This window comes from Bufo bufo, chromosome 3, assembly GCF_905171765.1.
Source record: "Bufo bufo chromosome 3, aBufBuf1.1, whole genome shotgun sequence".
In the NCBI taxonomy this organism is placed as follows: Eukaryota; Metazoa; Chordata; class Amphibia; order Anura; family Bufonidae; genus Bufo; species Bufo bufo.
Window position 1 is genome coordinate 312,724,302 of NC_053391.1, and position 20,114 is coordinate 312,744,415.

Consider the following 20,114-nt stretch of genomic DNA (forward strand, 5'->3'; position numbering starts at 1 on the left):
CGAGTTACAGGTTGCATTACTCTTCCACAGTCAAGGGGCGTTTCCTTTCTTTCAGCTTCTGGTATAATTCGTTCATCTCTCATTGTCCTACTTTTTATTTTTTTGAGTGCTGCACTGACAGTGGTCAAACTGGATCCCCAGGAGCAATACCAACGGGCAACAATTTCTCCCTGCTTAGAATACAGGGAAGGGAACCTATTAACCCCTTTTTTTGCTCTTAAGTATGCTAAGAAAACAGAATATTCCTGCCTTCTCTCCCCCCACACAGCACTACAGAGAGCCTCAGTAGCATCCAGTTGTGATTTTGAGCTAAAAATCTTTTTCAATTGGTGTTTATTAAAAATATGGAATCTTTTTTGTGTACAGAGCTGGCATGCTCTATTAGCTGCCTTTAGATTTTTTGTCTTTTCCGTCATCTGGGGAACAGACCAACTCATTATCTCTGCTCTCTGACATTATAAACACTCAAAGCTCAATCCTTACCTTACTGATAAGAATGTAGCTTAAATAAGCATGTATGACCTCTTAGTAGGGTGGAATGTGTTTTTGTCTGTCAATTTCTATATAGAAACTACATCCCTGTACTATGGGAGTGTTTGAGGGTACTTTCACACTGGCGTTTTTGTTTTCCGATATTGAGTTCAGTCACAGGAGCTTAATACCGGGAAAAAACAGATCAGTTTTATCCTAATGCATTCTGAATGGAGAGCATTCCGTTCAGGATGCATCAGTTCAGTCCCCCTTACGTTTTTTGGACCGAGAAAATGCATGCTGCAGTTCTCTCTCCGGCCAAAAATACTGATCACTTGCCGGAATGCCAGATCCGGCATTAATTTACATTGAAGTGTATTAGTGCCGGATCCGGCATTAAGTGTTCCAGCGGCAGATCTTTAAAAATGTAAATAAAATGTATAGCGGATCCGTTTTTTCAGATGACAGCGGAGAGACGGAACCGATATTTCAATACATTTGTCAGACGGATCCGCATCCGGATCCGCATCCGGATCCGTCTGACAAATGCCAGTTTGCGTCCGGATTGCCAGCGACGGAACTGCCTGCCGGAATCCTCTGCCGCAAGTGTGAAAGTACCCACCCTGACTAACCTCTTTTCGGAAGAAAACAGTCATAAAAAAAAGGTGCATAATTTGGAGCACAAACCGCTTGTGCATAATTTTTAGATTTTGCGCGTTTTCAGCCGTGCTTGCGACTTTTCCAAGAAGTGGACAGAGAATTGTGGGAAGTGGTGTGGGCAGCAGGTTTTAGTCTGGCCGATTCTTGCCATATTTGCCGGGTTGTGGCTTGATCTCTGCGGAAAAGAGCAATAAAAAGGTTCTCTTTAAAGCTAGCCATACACTTAAAGGGTTTGTCCGCTTTCTTTTTATATTAATGACCTATCCTCGGCATAGGTCATCAATAGTGTTGCCTGAACCTCAGTTTTGTGAGTTAGAGTATGTGCCGAATTGCATTCCATCATAATAGAAGTCTATGGCCAGCATAACTGGTCCGCACGGTTTCAGTTATGCAGGATTCCTCTCCTGCGTAACATAAACCGGACAGATCCGTTATGCTGTCATTTTTTTAGTTATAAATTTGGGAGGATCTGCGACAATTCCACATAAGCAATTATTCCTGTCTCAATGGGAATTTTCTGCATGAAATTTCCACTAGATCGGCAGTATAAAATTGACATGCTACGGACTTGGAAAATTTCACACAATATAGACAAAATTTTGAAAATCTCTTCTAGTTAGCTAGTATTGTATTACGTTTGGATTAAAAAAACAAAACAAAACTGCAGGTAGCCTAGAATATTAACAAATAGTGCAATGGATAGTAACAGCAACAAACTAAAAGATGGACAAAGGCTACTACCAAATGACTCAAATGATAGTTGGGTATAGAATGCAAAGTTATTTGCTGCCTATAGTGTTTTGTAATGGGATTAGAGGCAAGATATTCATGATCGCAAAAACTGTCCAGATCAGAGAACCTCATTAAATCTGTCACCTAAATATTCTGCCTTGTACAGCTAGATTCATGGCGGAAGAGCGGTTGATCACTGTGAGGAGGGTGTGAAACCGCTTCAATCACAAATACAGCTAACTCAGTTATTCTTTTATTGCTCGTATCAACTAAATGGCACACTTCTTTTGCAATTCTAATAGAATAGACCTGTCTACGTAATATGCTGACCTTATATTGGACAGTCTATTCAGAAGACCGATAGGTCAATCACAATGACCGCTCTTCATCAGCTTTACTTTTCTACAAGTTGTGCTGCAGGTATACTGAGCTGTGAAGAACACTCCCGGCAATTAGACAATGCAGCAATATCCACTAATCTACAGTAACTCCATCTACATTAGTGACTCAGCTGTGCAACCAATGAGTAAATCCCATATGCTTTGCATTGGTTTTATAAGGGGCAAATAATGTGGTCCACACTCCATAATGAACCTGCCAGTCCCATGCTCTGTTCCACTAAAGGCTAATGGGAGACCTCATTTACATGTAAGTAGCTGACCAACAGATGGTTGCAACCATCCTACAGAGATGTAGCAACATGCATGCACATCCATTAAGCACATAGTGGAGACATTTGAGCAACATCGTTACACACATGGAGCTCAAGTGCACATTTAAAAACTACTGGGCATGCAAAATTTTATATGAAAAATCCCTGAGATGGTAGCACATTATCAATCACATTGCACGCCTAGGTCTAGCAGCATAACTAAGAGATTATGTTGGGTTCAAACCAGCATCCACATCACTGTTATCACATTTGCTTCACAGCAACGGCACAGACTTTGTACATAAGGATGCAAATTTTTGGCATCAAGGACTCGTTTGTACCATGTGACCACGGCGCAGGAGTCAAGCGATTGCTATTACTCACAGCTCCGTGGTGTCCAGCCGGCACCGCGATGCACTGTTCATCTGACGTACACGCTTCGTCAAGATATAGTGCACGTAAGCACACACTATGACCTGACGCTGTGTGACATCAGATGGAGATAGTCTGCTTCAGTAAAACCATAACACAGTTTTGCTGCAGAATGTTATTTCACAGCAAACACAGGGCAGGGATCGACACTTTTCAACCCTACAGGATAAGGGCTCATGTACACGACCGTTGTTTGAGTCCGTATCAGATCCACATTTTTTGTGGTTCGGATGTGGACCCATTCACTTTAATGGGGCCGAAAAAGATGCAGAAAGGATACCCGTGTGCTGTCTGCATCCGCACGTCCATTCCTTGCTGCCGGCAAAATTATAGAACATGTCCTATCATTGTCTGCATTATGGACAAGGATAGGACTGTTCTATTAGGGGCCAGCAGTTCCGTTCCACAAAATGCACATATCAGGTTTTTTTTTTGTGGATCCACAATTTGCGAACCACAAAACAGCCAACGGTCTTATGCATGAGCGCTAACCAGGGGGAAGTCTTTAGACTGTATTTTTAGGCAGAAGTTGCTGCCACGTGCAAAGGCACCCTAAATCTCGCAATGCAATCTTGCATGCCAAAAAAGGTTTTACCCTCACACAAAAGCAGATTTGAGCGATACAGATTTCAAGAACAGCATGTGCAAGTGGTCTTAGGGTGTAGATATTGATGTGAATGGTGATCCGGATCCACATAGTCTCCATGGCAACAATACTGTCATTAGAGTCATCACTGCACCCTTATTAGTTGGGCCTTTAACTTCAAGTGGCCTTATGGTTATTACAACCTGTTTTTACAATTCAGAAGCGTTTTCTCCCAAGGGAGAAAATGTTATAAAGTAAGGCTACTTTCACACTGGCGTTTTGGCTTTCCGTTTGCGAGATCCGTTTAGGGCTCTCACAAGCAGTTCGAAACGGATCCGTTTTGCCCTAATGTATTTTGAATGGAAAAGGATCCGCTCAGAATACATCAGTTTGCCTCTGTTCCGTCTCCATTCCGCTTTGGAGGCGGACACCAAAGCGCTGCAGATCCGTCTTGGCTATGTTAAAGATAATACAAACAGATCCATTCAATGGATGCAGACGGTTGCATTATCTGAACGGATCCATCTGTGCAGATCCATGACGGATCCGCATTAAACGCAGGTGTGAAAGTAGCCTAAGTTTTACCCATCTATTTCCCCAAATTTGGCTGCAGCAATGATGCTTTTTGAATATACAGCATGAGGGGTTGTGCCATAGAATACTTTTCACTCAAGTGTATTTTCAGCAATTACTCTAGCTCCCATACCTTGGGTAGTTTTTTCCCCAAAGTTACCTCATTTGCAGTTTTCACTTATCCATGCTTGAATCCTATTTCCTGGTTTGTCATGTGTCTGGTGTCCCTTCTTGCCTTAGGGCAGTTTGATGTGTCCTGCAGAACATATGACACTAACCACACCTCTTGTTCTTACCAATGACATTTGCTATGTCCTACAAACCGGATTCCAAAAAAGTTGGGACACTAAACAAATTGTGAATAAAAACTGAATGCAATGATGTGGAGATGTCAAATGTCAATATTTTATTTGTAATAGAACGTAGATGACAGATCAAACGTTTAATCCGAGTAAATGTATCCTTTTAAAGGAAAAATACATTGATTCCAATTTTCACTGTGTCAACAAATCCCCAAAAAGTTGGGACAAGTAGCAATAAGAGGCTGGAAAAAGTAAATTTGAGCATAACGAAGAGCTGGAAGACCAATTAACACTAATTAGGTCAATTGGCAACATGATTGGGTATAAAAAGAGCTTCTCAGAGTGGCAGTGTCTCTCAGAAGCCAAGATGGGTAGAGGATCACCAATTCCCACAATGTTGCGCAGAAAGATAGTGGAGCAATATCAGAAAGGTGTTACCCAGTGAAAAATTGCAAAGACTTTGCATCTATCATCATCAACTGTGCATAACATCATCCAAAGATTCAGAGAATCTGGAACAATCTCTGTGCGTAAGGGTCAAGGCCTTAAAACCATACTGGATGCCCGTGATCTCCGGGCCCTTAAACGACACTGCCCCACAAACAGGAATGCTACTGTAAAGGAAATCACAGAATGGGCTCAGGAATACTTCCAGAAACCATTGTCAGTGAACACAATCCACCGTGCCATCCGCCGTTGCCAGCTGAAACTCTACAGTGCAAAGAAGAAGCCATTTCAGGCGTTTTCACTGGGCCAGGGATCATTTAAAATGGAGTGTGGCAAAATGGAAGACTGTTCTATGGTCAGACGAGTCACGATTCGAAGTTCTTTTTGGAAATCTGGGACGCCATGTCATCCGGACCAAAGAGGACAAGGACAACCCAAGTTGTTATCAACGCTCAGTTCAGAAGCCTGCATCTCTGATGGTATGGGGTTGCATGAGTGCGTGTGGCATGGGTAGCTTGCATGTCTGGAAAGGCACCATCAATGCAGAAAAATATATTCAGGTTCTAGAACAACATATGCTCCCATCCAGACGTCATCTCTTTCAGGGAAGACCCTGCATTTTTCAACAAGATAATGTCAGATCACATTCTGCATCAATCACAACATCATGGCTGCGTAGGAGAAGGATCCGGGTACTGAAATGGCCAGTCTGCAGTCCAGATCTTTCCCCTATAGAGAACATTTGGCGCATCATAAAGAGGAAGGTGCAACAAAGAAGGCCCAAGACAATTGAACAGTTAGAGGCCTGTATTAGACAAGAATGGGAGAGCATTCCTATTTCTAAACTTGAGAAACTGGTCTCCTCGGTCCCCAGACATCTGTTGAGTGTTGTAAGAAGGGGAGATGCCACACAGTGGTGAAAATGGCCTTGTCCCAACTTTTTTGGGATTTGTTGACACCATGAAATTCTGATTCAACATATTTTTCCCTTAAAATGGTACATTTTCTCAGTTTAAACTTTTGTTCCGTGATTTATGTTCTATTCTAAATAAAATATTAGAAGTTGGCACCTCCACATCATTGCATTCAGTTTTTATTCACGATTTGTATAGTGTCCCAACTTTTTTGGAATCCGGTTTGTACATTACAAGGCTCCAATGCAGGAGGTAACCCTACAGCAACTGAATAATAAAATAGATTTGCCACAGGGTGCAATGGTAAGCTAATAACTTTTTATAAGCTATTATCCTACCATTCATTAGTTCAGTTCCCAATAGTATAAAATCCTTCTGCTGTGTTTCTTTTACTGACATTATTTTGTCAGTATTTTCCCCCAAACAAATCTTTTTTTCGGCATTGTAATAATCAAGTAGTCTAGCTGCAAATTAGAAAAAGCACATTGATCATAGTAAAGAGGCTATGTACTTCAATATAGCCAAATTTGCACTGCTTTATTAAATATTTCTGACGTTTTCAAGAGTCACACATTATGGACAAGGTATGTCTGCAAAATACTTCTTTAAAAAAGCCATGAGGTCACATATCCCCAGCAGAGATCTGAATGCTGAGATGAGATTAAATAAAAATAAAAAATGACTCTGAATAAGTAGAAATAGTAAGTGGCAAAGAATGACCAAACATGCTTAGAATGCAGATGACATTTAGTTTCAAAATTATAGCAAAAAAAACATTATCTGCAGCTTCTCACCTCACCCCTTTGACTATGCTGCTCCTGATGACTCTGGATGTGCCACTCCCCCTAGAGGGATGTGACTGTGAAGTTGTCTTCTGGGATGCTCTCGGGTCCCAGAAAGCCACCCTTCAGATTTGGGGGTGACAGGACTGGGGGACCCTGGGGGGGAAAGGCCGGGTAACGATAGGAATCCTGGAGCTGCACCATTGAGTCTCTTTGCACGGGGGAATGGGTAATATCATTGAGCAGAGGGCAGGGGTACGATGATCTATGATGCCCCCTTACCATGTCCAGCGTCTCTTTGTCTCTTTTGGGGCTTGGGATGTGGGGGCTCAGACAAGATACTACTTCTCCCCGCCTACCCATGAAGTCTGAAAGTAACCCACCCTTTCCATCATAGGGGGGACTGCGGGGTGGGTACCAGTAGCCAGCATTCTTGCAGCTGGGAGGATCATAGCGGTGGTGCGTTGATGGCTGGGGAGGCAGCTGCTCCCTACAAGAGGGCAAGTGGGGAGTGAGGCTATGTTTCAGGGAATCACAGGATGAGTGGGGAGGCGGCACAAGTTTTCTTCCCTCCCCCGGCCGTAGCTCAAGAGTAGGGGAGCAATTAGGGGAAAAGGGAGAGTCTTGTAGTGGGTGATCATATCCCAAGCCAGGAGGTGGTGGTGGTGGTGGATGAGGTGCTCCAGTACTGGTGTTGCCAACTGTAGGGAGATGGGGAAAGTGTTTACCAGGATCAAGTTCTGTAGACGGAGGGCCCAGCCCAGGAGAGTCACTCTGGAAGCCAAATGTGCCATCAGAAGGGGTAGATGGGTTCATGGAATAAGGTCCAGAGAAATCACATGTAGGCTCCCTCTCACCCACCCCATACGCCCGCGAGTGGGAGGGCAGAGGGGACATGCTGCTGTCCCCACTATAGCAGTCCAGTCCTAAGTCTGAGGTGTCCTGAAAGAGGGAACTGACTGAGGAAACAGGTGGTGGAGCAGGTGGTTTGGGGGAAAATTTGGCTTTGCCTGAACCTCTCTCTTTCTTGCTGGCTGCACAGCTACCACCTCTCCCTCCTCTTGGACCCCTGGGGCCACCGCCTCTCTTGGTTGGAAAACCTGCTGGTGGAGCAGTTGCTGATGATGAGGAAGATGATGGGGAGGATGATGAGAAGCCTAGGTGATGGGGTTGTTGGTGTGATTGCTCAAATACGTCTGCTTTCTTCCTGCGTCCTCTACCAGGTTTAGCAGATTGGTGAAAGAGGACAGTCTGGTTCCAACTATATCCTGGTGCCGATGATGTGTCATTCCAGTCCATCATTAGCTTTTCAAGGCTGGAGAGACTTGACTGACCTTCACTGGAGGAGGCTTCACTATTGGCCCTTCGATAACCAGCACTAGGTTGCGTGTACTGTGTGCTGTCAGATGATGACTCTGACATGTTGTCAGTATTTTGCTTAGCCTTCTGTGGCGTATAATTACTAATGTCCAAGATAACATTGGATTCTGTCATGTGGCAATCAAACCCTGGCCCATAAAGCTGACCAAAGCTCTCATTACCCCAATCTGACTGGCCATAACCTTGACGAAATCCCCACTGACCTGTACCTACAGATCCTGTAAAGTTGCGGTTGTTCTCCCCAGGAAACATCGGACCAGAGACCTTGGGCACCATATACCCAGCTGGTGAAGAGGTACTTGAACGACTTTCACTTCTAAGTGGTGGGAAGGGTGGCAACTCTGTGGTGTTGAAAAAGGGAGTTTTAGCTGTGTTAGTACCGGTCCCTGTTGATAATTGTTGTTGCTGGCTGAAACTTGTGCTGCTATGGGCACTGCCTGGTGATGAAGGGAGGCTATTACCTCCACCACTAAAGGAAAAGCTGCAGTCCTTATTACCTAAACAGTCAGGAGGAGCTGGATACTGCTTGTTTGGTGCAAATATACCATGACCAGGCAAATTCTGTCCACTAGATCCAGAAAAGCCTCCAAATTGGCCAAAGCCTCCAGCACTTTGGGAGTTAGGAGAACGTGACAGCAGCTTCTGAAAGGCATCTGAACCACGGCATTCTTGTTGAGAAAGTGAGACAAAATTTGCATTTCCCCGGTTTGGAGGGAATGGTTGCCTGGCAGCTGTTGAACTTTGGTATGGTGATTCTTGGGTACCAGATTTTGCACCGCGAGAATTCGAATAGGGCTGGAGTGCCCTTGGGTTTGGGGACGCAGATGACCCAGAAAATGCAGATGCGGATTTTCTTGCTTCCTGTCTCTGAACAGAAGCAAAATCCACAAGGTCTGAGGAATCGTCTGAGTCCAACAGAGACCGGAAATAGCCAGTAAAAAGCCCATGATGATCCTGCCCTCCACTTTCAGCCTGAGACAAAGAGCCTGTTCCAGTATAATAATTTTGACGGGATGGTGACCCACTATGCAAAGAAGAAAAGCTTCTGTGCTCAGATCCTTGGTAATTACAGTGCCTGCCACTTGACTGACTATGTGATACCTGTGTCATCCAAGGCCCACCTTTGCCTTCACTTCCCCACTCAGACATGCCTTGAAAACCTAAACCAGACTCTCCTCCTATTTCGCCAAGCAAAGCACCATTCTTTCTAGATCTTCTTTTGCGTTTGGGCTTGGCATTGGGATCTGGTTCAGCCTTAGGTTGTCTACGTTTTCTTGGCTTTAAAGGGTCAACAGGTCTTGGTTTGGATTTTTTCTTTCCAATCCCTTCAAAAAAGTCACTAAATGAACAGCGAGACAGTTCTGCATTATGACTATTACATCCACCACGACGACCAGGCCCTCCACCACGTCCACCTCTTCTCCTATAACCCTGGACTCGGTGTAGGTATTGTGAGATATTATGAGTTTCAGGAGCCTGGTGTACTGAATCGGGCAGTGTTGGGGTCCAACAGCGAGGTGGAGAAGTGCGTCCAGTCCCTTGACTCTGACGGTTCAGAAAAGCAAGCTTTGCCAGGACATCACTGTATTCAGATTTGCTGTCATTGGTGTCAGCTACATAGGAAGGTTGAGGAGATGCCAATTTTTGCTTTCTTCTTCTTCTCTTCTTTATTAATTCTCCATCGGAGACTGCCGAAGCTGGCTGGGGAGTTGGTGGAGGTGGTAAAGATGGTTCAATAGGAGAGGGCTGAGGCATCATAGGTGGAGTGTCTCTAGACAGAACCAGGTTTTTGGGTGGCCGCCCTCTTCTCCTCTTAAGGATGATTGGAAGCTCACCAGGTGGGAAAACCATTACAACATTCCGGCCATTGTTTTTCATCTTTAGTAGAGAGGTGGGTCCGGGGCCTGTACCACCAATCAGTTCTCCTCCTTCAACACTAAGAGTGCTACTAAATGAAGATACTTTATAGCTTGTTTTATTTCTCCTCCCCATTGGCATTGGGATTCTGGCAATCCGAACTACCATTTTGCGTATACCCCTACGTTTTGGTTTTTGTGGTGGGCCCTGCTCTGCATTCACATCAACTGCAGTTTTCTGATTAAAAGAAGGAAGTGGAAATACCGAGTTCTGCTCATGAGTTCTATATGCGCTAGGCTCCTCAGGTGTTTGTTGGTAAGGAGGCATCACATATGCTCGAGAAAGACTTTCAGATGCTCGAGGTCTTCCAGGTCTTCTTCTCCGACCCCTACCAGGTCTATCCCCCCGACGGCCTCTGAGACCAAACCTGTGGCCTCCACGAGTGGAAAAAGGGGTTCGTCTCAGGCTTTCTGATGTTGCAGAAAAGAGAGGTAGCATCCAGGGCATTTCTTCCATTGTTGGCTCTGCCATAACTTCTGTTTCTTTGTGTTTCTCCAACCTTTTTCTACACTGCTCTGCCCTACTTTCATCATCTGATGACTCCCCTTCATCCTCATTCTCTGTCCTCTCTACATCTTTAACTCTTAAATTTCTCTCTCGATTCGGAAGTGCATTACCCTGCTCCACTTCAGGTATTATCTCCTCCTTGTCTTCCTTTATCATTCTTACTCCTAATTCATCTTTCTGCTCATCTGGCGACTCTTCATGTTTACTATCAACTTGATCCTCCCCTGACTCCTCTTCCTGTTTATTGTCATCATGTTCTTCACCCGATTCCTCTGCCTGTTTTCCTTTCCTTTGCTCTTGCCTAAAACTCTCTGCCTGCTTACTTGGCTCTTGTTCTTCACAATATTCCTCTTCCTGTTTATTTTCTTCCTGCTCCTCCCCAGACTCCTCCATTTCTTGCCTATCATAGCCCTGCTCATCCCCTGATGACTCATCTTTATTTTCATTTTTCTGCTCTGCCTGCTTTTTATTTGCACTGTCCTCCCAATTGTTGCTGCCTAACTCTTCCTGTTCCCTCTCCTGCGTACTCTGTAATGGTTGTGGCTCCATCCAGGCAAGGGCTGCTAACTCTCTAAGAACATTTGAGCTGGCAGATTCATTTGAGTCTGGGTTGGGTGATTCAGGGCTTGGCTCCTTGGTATCAACTGTTTCAGAAGGCTTTTCTTCTGGGCTCCGCAGTCCACATGCAAGACTTTGAGAAGAGAAGAAGCTGTACTGTAATCCGGGCTCTACATCCTCATTCTCAGATGGAGGGCTAACAACATGAGTATAATCAAGATGGACACCACTGGATCGTAGGTCATTGGAAAGTTGGCTAAGGTCCTTCATAATATCCATCAAACGTACAACTGGCTGTAGATTGACACGGCCATTGCCACATTTGCTTTTGAGTAGAGCAATAATTCCATCAACACCTAGCTTTGTGGTTCCTGCAGATGTACGACAGAAAGATTTGTTTGAACGGCTGCAAGAATGCTGGGATCGACTATCTTCTCCTTGGTGTTCAAGCTGGATAGATGTAGAATCTGTAAGAGAAACCCAGATTAGTATAAAACTCAACAAGGATGAATGTAGTTGAAATTCCACTGGCTTTACACGAGCATAGCTTTTTTCCTAACCTAACAAAATTACTTAGAATGAAAACACCATTTGTCAGACTTTGAGCAAGAAAACAGGAATCAATTAAAGATCTGTCAGTTTTTCTGATATTGTCTGTTTTAATAAATACCTGTATTCCTCATAATATAACCATTCTGGAGCATATTTTCTGAGAACTCTGTGCCGATAACGTTATCCCTCCTAGAAATATATGAATGGACAACTTGTCCCCTTGTCAAAGGAATATGTCAGTGCAGTATCGGATACGTTCAAGCACTGGCTGGATAGTGTCAGCCGGTGTATGGACTCCCTGCCTTTCAATTAGTGACACTCCCTCAACTGGTAACGCCCAGTTATCAATGTATTGATAAATTTCCAAGAGGAATAATAAAGGAAAGGCACAACACAGAGTTATAAGAAAATACCCTTCAGAACTATTATTTCAGGAAGAATTAAACTATGCAGTGAATTAGAATTGTCAGAAGGTGACAGGTCCTCTAACACTTTGTTGTCCCCATCTTTAGCTAACACATGTCAATAAAGGTAAAGCTTGGCTAGCTTAATGTAACCTAGTATGGCAAGCAGCAAGACCAAATAATAGGAAGATTATCAAGGTATGTAAAGCTTTAATTATGTGTGTAACTATATCTAGCTTTTAATTCTTAATTTAAAGCGGACCTCTCACTACAAAATGCAGCACAATCTGCAGGCAGCACGATATGGAGTAGGAGGAGCCGAGCTGATTGATATATAGTTTTATATGGAAACATTAAGCAAAACTTGTAATTTATACATTTATAGAGCATCTGTCAACATGATCAACCCTATTAAATCAGGCATACATCGATACATAAATGCCCCGATTATGACTATCCAAGAGCTGAGACTGTCTCCTGGCTCAGTGGATCTCCTGCTGCTCTCCAAGCACTGCATATTCCAATTAAGCAATTGCTCAGTTGGAATCTACACTGCCTCGAGCACAGCAGGAGATCCACTGAGCAGCCGCCAAGACTGGGATACACTGTGTAGGCGCAAGATGACCAGGCGAGTTATCTAACCCTGTCAAATCCAGGGGAAGGACTGAAGCTGTAAGGGTTTAACAAGCTGGTGCTCCGAGAGCTCTGGCTGGCCCCTCAATGCTGCAGTTAAATCACTTGCATATGAATAAAAATGCAGTTCTCTCAGCAGTGAGGCAATGAATAGCATTCTTTGCGTTAGGCCCCTTGCACAAGACTATCGGTTTTGCGGTTAGCAAATTGAGGATCCACAAAATACAGATCCCTGCCATGCACATTCCGCATGTCCCTACCTATGTTAAAAATGCTTATTCTTGCCCACAAAACGTACAAGAATAGCAAATGTTCTATCTTTTTTGTGGGAAGGTGGAACAGGCATAAGGATGCGGACAGCACATGGTGTGCTATCCTCATTTTTTGCAGCCCCATTGAAATGAATGGTTCCAGATCTGATCCACAAAAAAAATGCAGATCGGATATGGCAGGGATGGCCAACCGGAGGCTCTCCAGCTGTTGCAAAACTAAAACTCCCAGCATGCCAAGACTGCCTACAGCTATCAGCCTACAGCAGGGCACGGTGGGAGTTGTACTTTTACAACAGCTGGAGAGCCACAGGTTGGCCATCACTGCGATATGGACTAAAAATATGGTTGTGTGCCTGGTGCCTAAGTATACAGCGATAGCTGTCAGTCACTGATAGCTGTTCATGGGAGAAGGGTGCTCTTCAAGAGAACCTGTCACCGCTCCTGACATGCCTGTTTTAATAGCTTCATCCATTCCCCATGTAACAATTCTGGAGCATCTATTCTTATGGCTCTATGTTGTGCCGTTCCTTTATTATTTCTACTAGAAGTTATTAATGAATTGCTAGCAGTCTGCAGTAAGGGTACAGAGGGGAGGTAACAAGTTGGGATGGAGGGGGGGGGGGTCTGACAATGGCAGCACTGTGCAGGTACACACCCCCAACTGCTTACCTTCCCTCTGCTCTGTACCCTTACTGAAGGCCAATAGCCTTTCCCACAAAACTATATAAAATCTGCTCAGCTTCTCCTGATCTACAACATGCTGCCAGCACATTGCACTTCATTATGTGATGACAGGGCTTCTTTAAGACTTTATCATAATGCACTCTACAATTCATCATGACTAAATACTAGGGTAAATCAGATGGAACATATAAATGAATCATGTGGTTGATGCAAATGTGCTTACTTTCTTGCCTGTCTTGCTTTGAACTTCTCCCGCTGTACTTGTGGTCTCTGTATTAAAAAAAAAACAAAAAAAACATTTATTTAAATTACCGTAACACTAATTATGACAGTCTTAACCAGACAAGAGAAATATATGCAAACAGGACAATGAGATTGAAAAAATGAGACAGAAAACTAAAAGCATGCTTTTACACAGGCCAAGGATTTGGACAATGATCAGAAACAAATGCTCGTATGAACGCATGTTCCCAAGAATAGTCCTGTGTAAAGATGTTGGTAGTTCTTGTCGTTTGTTGGGTGATTGCATCTTTAACGCAGCACCAAAAATCCTGATTTGTCGGCAGCACAACTCCCTGAGAGCTGCTGCAACAGCCATTTTCTGCAGCTGCTCTCTGCCCTTTCCAATAGAAAGGAGCTTCTAAGAGGAATAAATGACCTGATTGATTCTTAGGTTTTTCTTAAGTCTATATCCATACAAATATGAAAAACATTAAGAGACTTGTCTGGTTTCTATTTTTTGTCTTCAGACCGAGTCACGCTCACTTGACTAATCCCCCACAGCTTATGCTCCACTGATTTCCAGATCCCTGTTGGTCTCTGCTATCTGGTCCCTCCTGACACAAAGGAAATGTGTTCAATCGCTGGCTGTAGCAGTGACCCACCTGCTACAGGATGGAAGTAGAGGGTAAGAGGGAGTATGCCATTTTAAAGACTGGACAACCCCTTTCAAAGTGTTTGACGCATTTAGATATCACAAAACGACAATATGATAGAAAATCAAGACCTTTCTTTTGCTTTTAGTTTAAGGTCATCAGCATCATCTTGGGTGGTAAATGTTGCTAGAGAAATAACTTGTAAAAATACCCCACTAAAGCAGTTTTCAGGTGTAAGTTTCTCAAAAAGGGCCCGGCAACATTTCCATGTTAAGCAAGTAGGAGGCTGAACGCTTTTTGAGAATAATATCAATAAGCATCTTTGGTGCCTAGAAAGCGAAATCTGCCATTATATGTAACCTCCTGCAGAAAGATTTCAGAGGTCTCTGGATCAGGGAACATGCCATGGCAGTATCTAAAAAAGGTGGCCGTGCAAAGCTTACAGACTATTTCCATACAGGTGACATGCATATGCTCACCTTGAACGAGGGTGTCTACAGACTAGAGTCACTCTGCGGCCCCTCTCGGCCTCCTTTGAATGTGGAGGACGCTTTTCGGCAGGAGTATCTCCATTTTCCAGGCTAGGGGGGACAAGGCCAGCAGCATTGACATCTGTAAAATAAAGAAAACATCACATTTGTGGCACTTTTTGTCCAGTGGTGCTTTTCCTAGACATTAGTGTAATCAGTCTCTGTACATTCATGCAAGTACATCCACCAAGGACAAGGCACCTAAACATTTAGCAGTGTCATTGGATCACACTGAACATACCTCTCTTGCCCAACCATTGGACTTGTTTAGCTCTTTCGTGTCCCTCTCTACCTTATTCCCCAGTTTCTCCCTCCCCCTATTTCCTCTACTCTTCTCTCCCCTGCTGTCTCTCTGCTCCTGCCTCTCTCCTCCTTTCTCTCTTTCCTGTTATCTGGATCTCAGTATCCAGCAGAGTGGTGTATATATAATGTGTCTCTCTTCTCCACATACTGACACAAGTCCTCACACCTCGGGCTGCATGCTCTCCCCCTCCTCTCTTCAACTTAATCCCATGATCTCCTCACGCCTCTCCTCAAGGCTTCACGCTTTCTCCCGCATCCTCCGCTCTGCCATCTATAACTCACCTTAGCCTACAAGAGCAGGATGCCTCGCTAGATGCCTAGCCATTCATCCCCATTCTTTTGTTGTTTTTCTATATCTGACAATACATTCCACAAGCTATTATACTGAATTATGCCCTCTCTGGCTGCAGGCACTATGCCAACCTTTCCTATGTGCTGAGGGACCTTTATGTGCGCATGTGTGCACCTGTGGCCTTGCAGCACCTGTCTATTCAGGGGTGTCTTTGCCTCTGCAAAACCAGTGCTTTCACAAACAATATGCACACACTTAGAAACATTCCTATCCGAATTAGAAGCATCTTCCAAACATGCAAAACAATGTTTCTCTCTAGAGAAGCAGCATTATCCACCACACCAAAAATTGTGGATTGCCTCGGAGGAACACACAAAACACCATTATTTAGTCTGTACTAAAGCAATGTTAAAGTTCAAAAGAAATTAAAGGCAACATGCTGCATCGCACAGGCAGTCCCATCTGCAGGCAGCAGGCTATAGAGCAGGAGGAGCTGAGCAGATTGACAGTTTCCTGGGAAACATCTCAGTCTTTATTCATTCACATTCCTGCTGAATGTGTTGGAGTCCAGTGGGCGGTACTAAAAGGGGATTACAAGACTAATGAAGCTATCCGAGGTAACCCAGGCAGCTCCAGCAAATAACAAAAAGTGATACGCACCCCTTTTCTTCACTGCTGCTTCCAACCCTAAGCACTGGTCCTCCCGGCCGCTGATGTCATCTTCCTGACAGCAGCGGTGACCCAGTTCACCATGCAGCCAATCACTGGCTTCAGCAGTATACGGGAGATCACTGCTGAGGACAATGATTGCAGCTGAGCTGTGTGCACGCAACGTTGCAGATGAAGCCATAAAGCTGACATCAGAGGTGGGGAGGACCAGAGCATAGAGCTGGTAACGGCAGGGGAAAAGGACAGAAAATGCTTCTTTTGTTATTTAGACAACCCCTTTTTAAAAAAAAACAGGGAAATCATTAGGTCAATGACAAAAATGGATTATGCCCACCTATAGCAATGTGATAGACTGGGAAAGCAATGGAAAGCCTTAAAGTTTTGGGGATAAAATGGTAATAAAGACATGCAAAAATAACATAGAAGTGGAAAAGTGAGAACACAGAATAACTTTAAACCCAAAATTTAAGAGATATGCTAGGTAGGGTAAAATCTCCCTTAAAGGGAACCTGTCATATTGCAGTCACAAGGTCTGACCTGTAGGCAGCAATGAATAGTGAAGGAGGAGATGAGCAGCGTTTTATAGGAAATTATTCAGGACACCTTAGGAGTCCAATAGGCGGGCCTACATTGTGATTGACAGCTATCTCCTTATGCAAATAACCTCGGATGATCAACGAGTAGGACCACCGGCTGACATAGAATGCAGGGGACATTATGAGGTCTAAAAGTTGTAGAACAACTAAACTAAAAGGAGATGTTAAATAGACATTGTATACAACAACCATGGTAAGGTGGGCGAATGGATGTCCATCCAACAAACTGGCTTGGAGGTCAACCACCACTAATTGGCTCTGCCCTGTCCCCACATGATTCAGAGGATGGGTTATCGGAAACCAGAGCTAAATGAGAACGATCTCACATTACTACATATAAATACACTCAAACGTGCCCTGAGCGTGACTGCACCTTGGACATAGGCTGACATTGCAATGAGGTTCTCCTCATATACCTATATAGTCAGACATCAGGAAGTGAGCTTGTGTCACAGCTGAGTGTATGTGGGGGAGGGTAGAGGGCAGACAGATGGTGCAGTGATAAGAGGAGGGAGCAGGCATTGGATTCCAGGCACAGGACTAATTATAGCTGCCCTCCTCCCAGAATGCTTTGAGGCAGAAAGCACTCAGCCAGGGAACCACATCCTGGCAAAGCATTCCCTTTCCAGCCAGAAAGCCCTGCAGACCTTGGCATTTTGACCAACCTCTTTCTTGCCTGAGAGCAGCATGTGACAGTATAACCCTTTCTGCTCCAACACCACGCTCTAAAACCTCTCTGACCAAGATGAAACCCTCCGCCTGATACAGCACTTATCAGGCAACAACAGACTCTGGCCTTACTCCGGAACTCAAAGAGGCCATTCCTAAATATGTATTGTGTGGCCGGTTGAATACCAGAAGTCTATAGGTGTGAGATTAGACCATGTAGATGGTAGTATTGGGGCACCGTTACTCTACAAGACACTACGGTAGGATGCGGAACATTCTAGTGATACCGTCAGACTATGTAGATGGTAGTATTGGGGCACCATTACTCTACAAGACACTACAGTAGGATGCGGAACATTCTAGTGATATCGTCAGACTATGTAGATGGTAGTATTGGGGCACCGTTACTCTACAAGACACTACGGTAGGATGCGGAACATTCTAGTGATACCGTCAGACTATGTAGATGGTAGTATTGGGGCACCATTACTCTACAAGACACTACAGTAGGATGCGGAACATTCTAGTGATATCGTCAGGTTACCGGCCTACGGCTGATCTGCAGATTTCATGCCATTACAGGAAGGTTTTGGGACTTCCCAGGTGAACTACGCCTTCTGCACAAGTTTCGTCTGCAGTCACTGGCCCCTGCTCCTCATACATGGTGGCCATGAATATCGACATTTTTACCAGCATCCACACTAGTGATTGGTAAGTGATCGCATCTCCGGCCAATGCAGAAAAATGTGTTCTTCCCAGCAGATGTCTCTCTTTACTTCTTTTCCGACTACAAAGACCTGCACACCAACTCCTTCCTTCCCTCCCTTTCTCCTGTCTGTCCTGTCTCCTCTGTCTCTCTCATCCTTTATTTATCTGCTTCCTCCTGTGTGCACAGATTAGCTGCTCCCCGCTGGATCCAGGATCTGTCAGACAGGCAGATAAAATACACAGCTACAAACAGAGAGGGGGTGTGCAGATACTCAGCATCATTATACAGCTCAGCGTGTGCATTTTCTGTACAGATACTGAGTGCCACTCTCTGTTCTAACAGGATGCCGCTGTACCGGGCGTTACATGTGGTAGGGCAGAGGGAGCAGGAGCATGTTGCCTGGATACCAAATGTGGAAGTGGGTCATGCAGCAGTGGGGACACAGTGACATCCGAACGGGGAGTGCTCACCATTAACCCATGTAGTGCCAAGGACCTGTTGTGTCGGGAACGACACTCCGCACTAGTACTGGCCAGGTCGGTCTAGTGTAAGTACACATAAATCTTGATGTTTGCAGCAAAATTTGCCTGAAACTACCAAGTTTTACATTGGGTGGGGGAAAGGGGGTCCTAACTAAAGAAGTCCAGAAGTTGAAAGAAAAACTCAAACAGATATCAGACGACTAAGCACTCTCCATTCAGCGCATACTGCTTATACAAATTACCAAAGCATAGATATTTTATGACCACCAGTGACTACCATCTCCAGTCATGGAGAGAAGGCCCTTATGATCCCTTAAATATAAGTGGTCACGGCTGAGATCTACATACACACATTTACATACCAGCACAGGTCTTTACACATTAGTACAGCAGCTATAGCGCAGTATTCATGTACAGTGGATTAGACAGGTGGGCACTAGAAATCAAGTTACAACAAATTTAGGAGCGGTTGTGTAATGATAAGATGATACGTCGCAGATACCGCCATTTTTTGGCAGCTCGAGCCCCACAAATGATACATGACCCCAACCTGTAATACTATCACATACACATGCCACTATATCGGGGGCTTGTTCCGTACGGTACAAGGCGTGGATAGCATCTCTTAAAGACGATTGATTTTCCTTCCCAATTCTAGCACAGCTAAGTGAATTTTTTTTCCAGACGTTGTACATCTATAGACACATTATGTGCGCAGGAAGCTTTTATTCCAAGCTGTCTCTGGCTGGAAGGTGACAAGGTCACTTTATCCCCAGAGCTGACAGTGACATCATATGACAAGGGAGGGGTGTCTTCTTACTTACAAGGTGCTGGTTACCATAGGTACAGCGCTCAGCAAGGAAAGTGTTACTCCATCGCTGTGCTCGGCAGGGTGCTCTGATGCAAAGCTCTACAGATTTCGGAGGCAGGAAGACGACTGGGATGAGCCAGCTGACAGGAAAGGGTTACACATTGCCACACTGCAGTGAATGGTCTCTCACAGTCTGACCTCTCTCAGTGTAATCAGTTCAGTGATTCGGACTCTGCCGGCTAGAGATGGCTGCTGGAGCTTTCTAAATAGAGAGCAGATGGGCCCCAGTATAGCTGACTTGGCCAGTGAGCGCTGATACAGAGAACAAAGCCACGGAAGCACGTTTCTCAGAACAGACTTTTACAGCATTTTAACAGCTAAAGTGGTCACCCCAATTTACACCACCTATTAAGGGGCACAAACATACAGGATTACACAGTATTTATTTCCTGGAATTAATATAGCGCCCCCTATTCACACTGCGGTTAGCAGACATTGGTGGCAGCTTCCTCTACTCACATTTTTTACATGAAGCCAACTGACTCCAGCATATTTTTGGAAGAAATCAGAGTCTCTAGACAAATCAACCAAGAAAAAACAGAATGCAGATGTTCCTGGACCCCCTGGGGTTACCGATTTATCCACACTTTCTTTCGTTTAGTAGATTATTAATATTAGCCTTGGAAAAGATTGGCAATTTGTTATCTTTCTATCCCACTG

The 20,114-nt window shown here is 44.4% G+C and overlaps 1 protein-coding gene across 2 annotated transcripts in view; it reads right to left on the bottom strand.

Moving 5' to 3' along the window:
* AHDC1 (AT-hook DNA binding motif containing 1) overlaps positions 1–20,114 on the bottom strand; it is an 83,706-nt gene that overhangs the window by 19,679 nt on the left and 43,913 nt on the right. The window contains exons 2-4 of one of the 2 annotated variants that reach the window (XR_005777549.1): positions 14,813–14,945; positions 13,682–13,728; positions 6,564–11,380 (exon numbers count right to left, since the gene is read on the bottom strand). Coding sequence is in view for 1 of the 2 variants with exons in the window: in XM_040424273.1 (XP_040280207.1) it covers positions 6,615–11,380; positions 13,682–13,728; positions 14,813–14,945 (4,946 nt within the window). In the remaining variant the exon portion in view is untranslated. The remainder of the gene's footprint in view (positions 1–6,563; positions 11,381–13,681; positions 13,729–14,812; positions 14,946–20,114) is intronic. The other variant, XM_040424273.1, reaches the window with a different exon arrangement.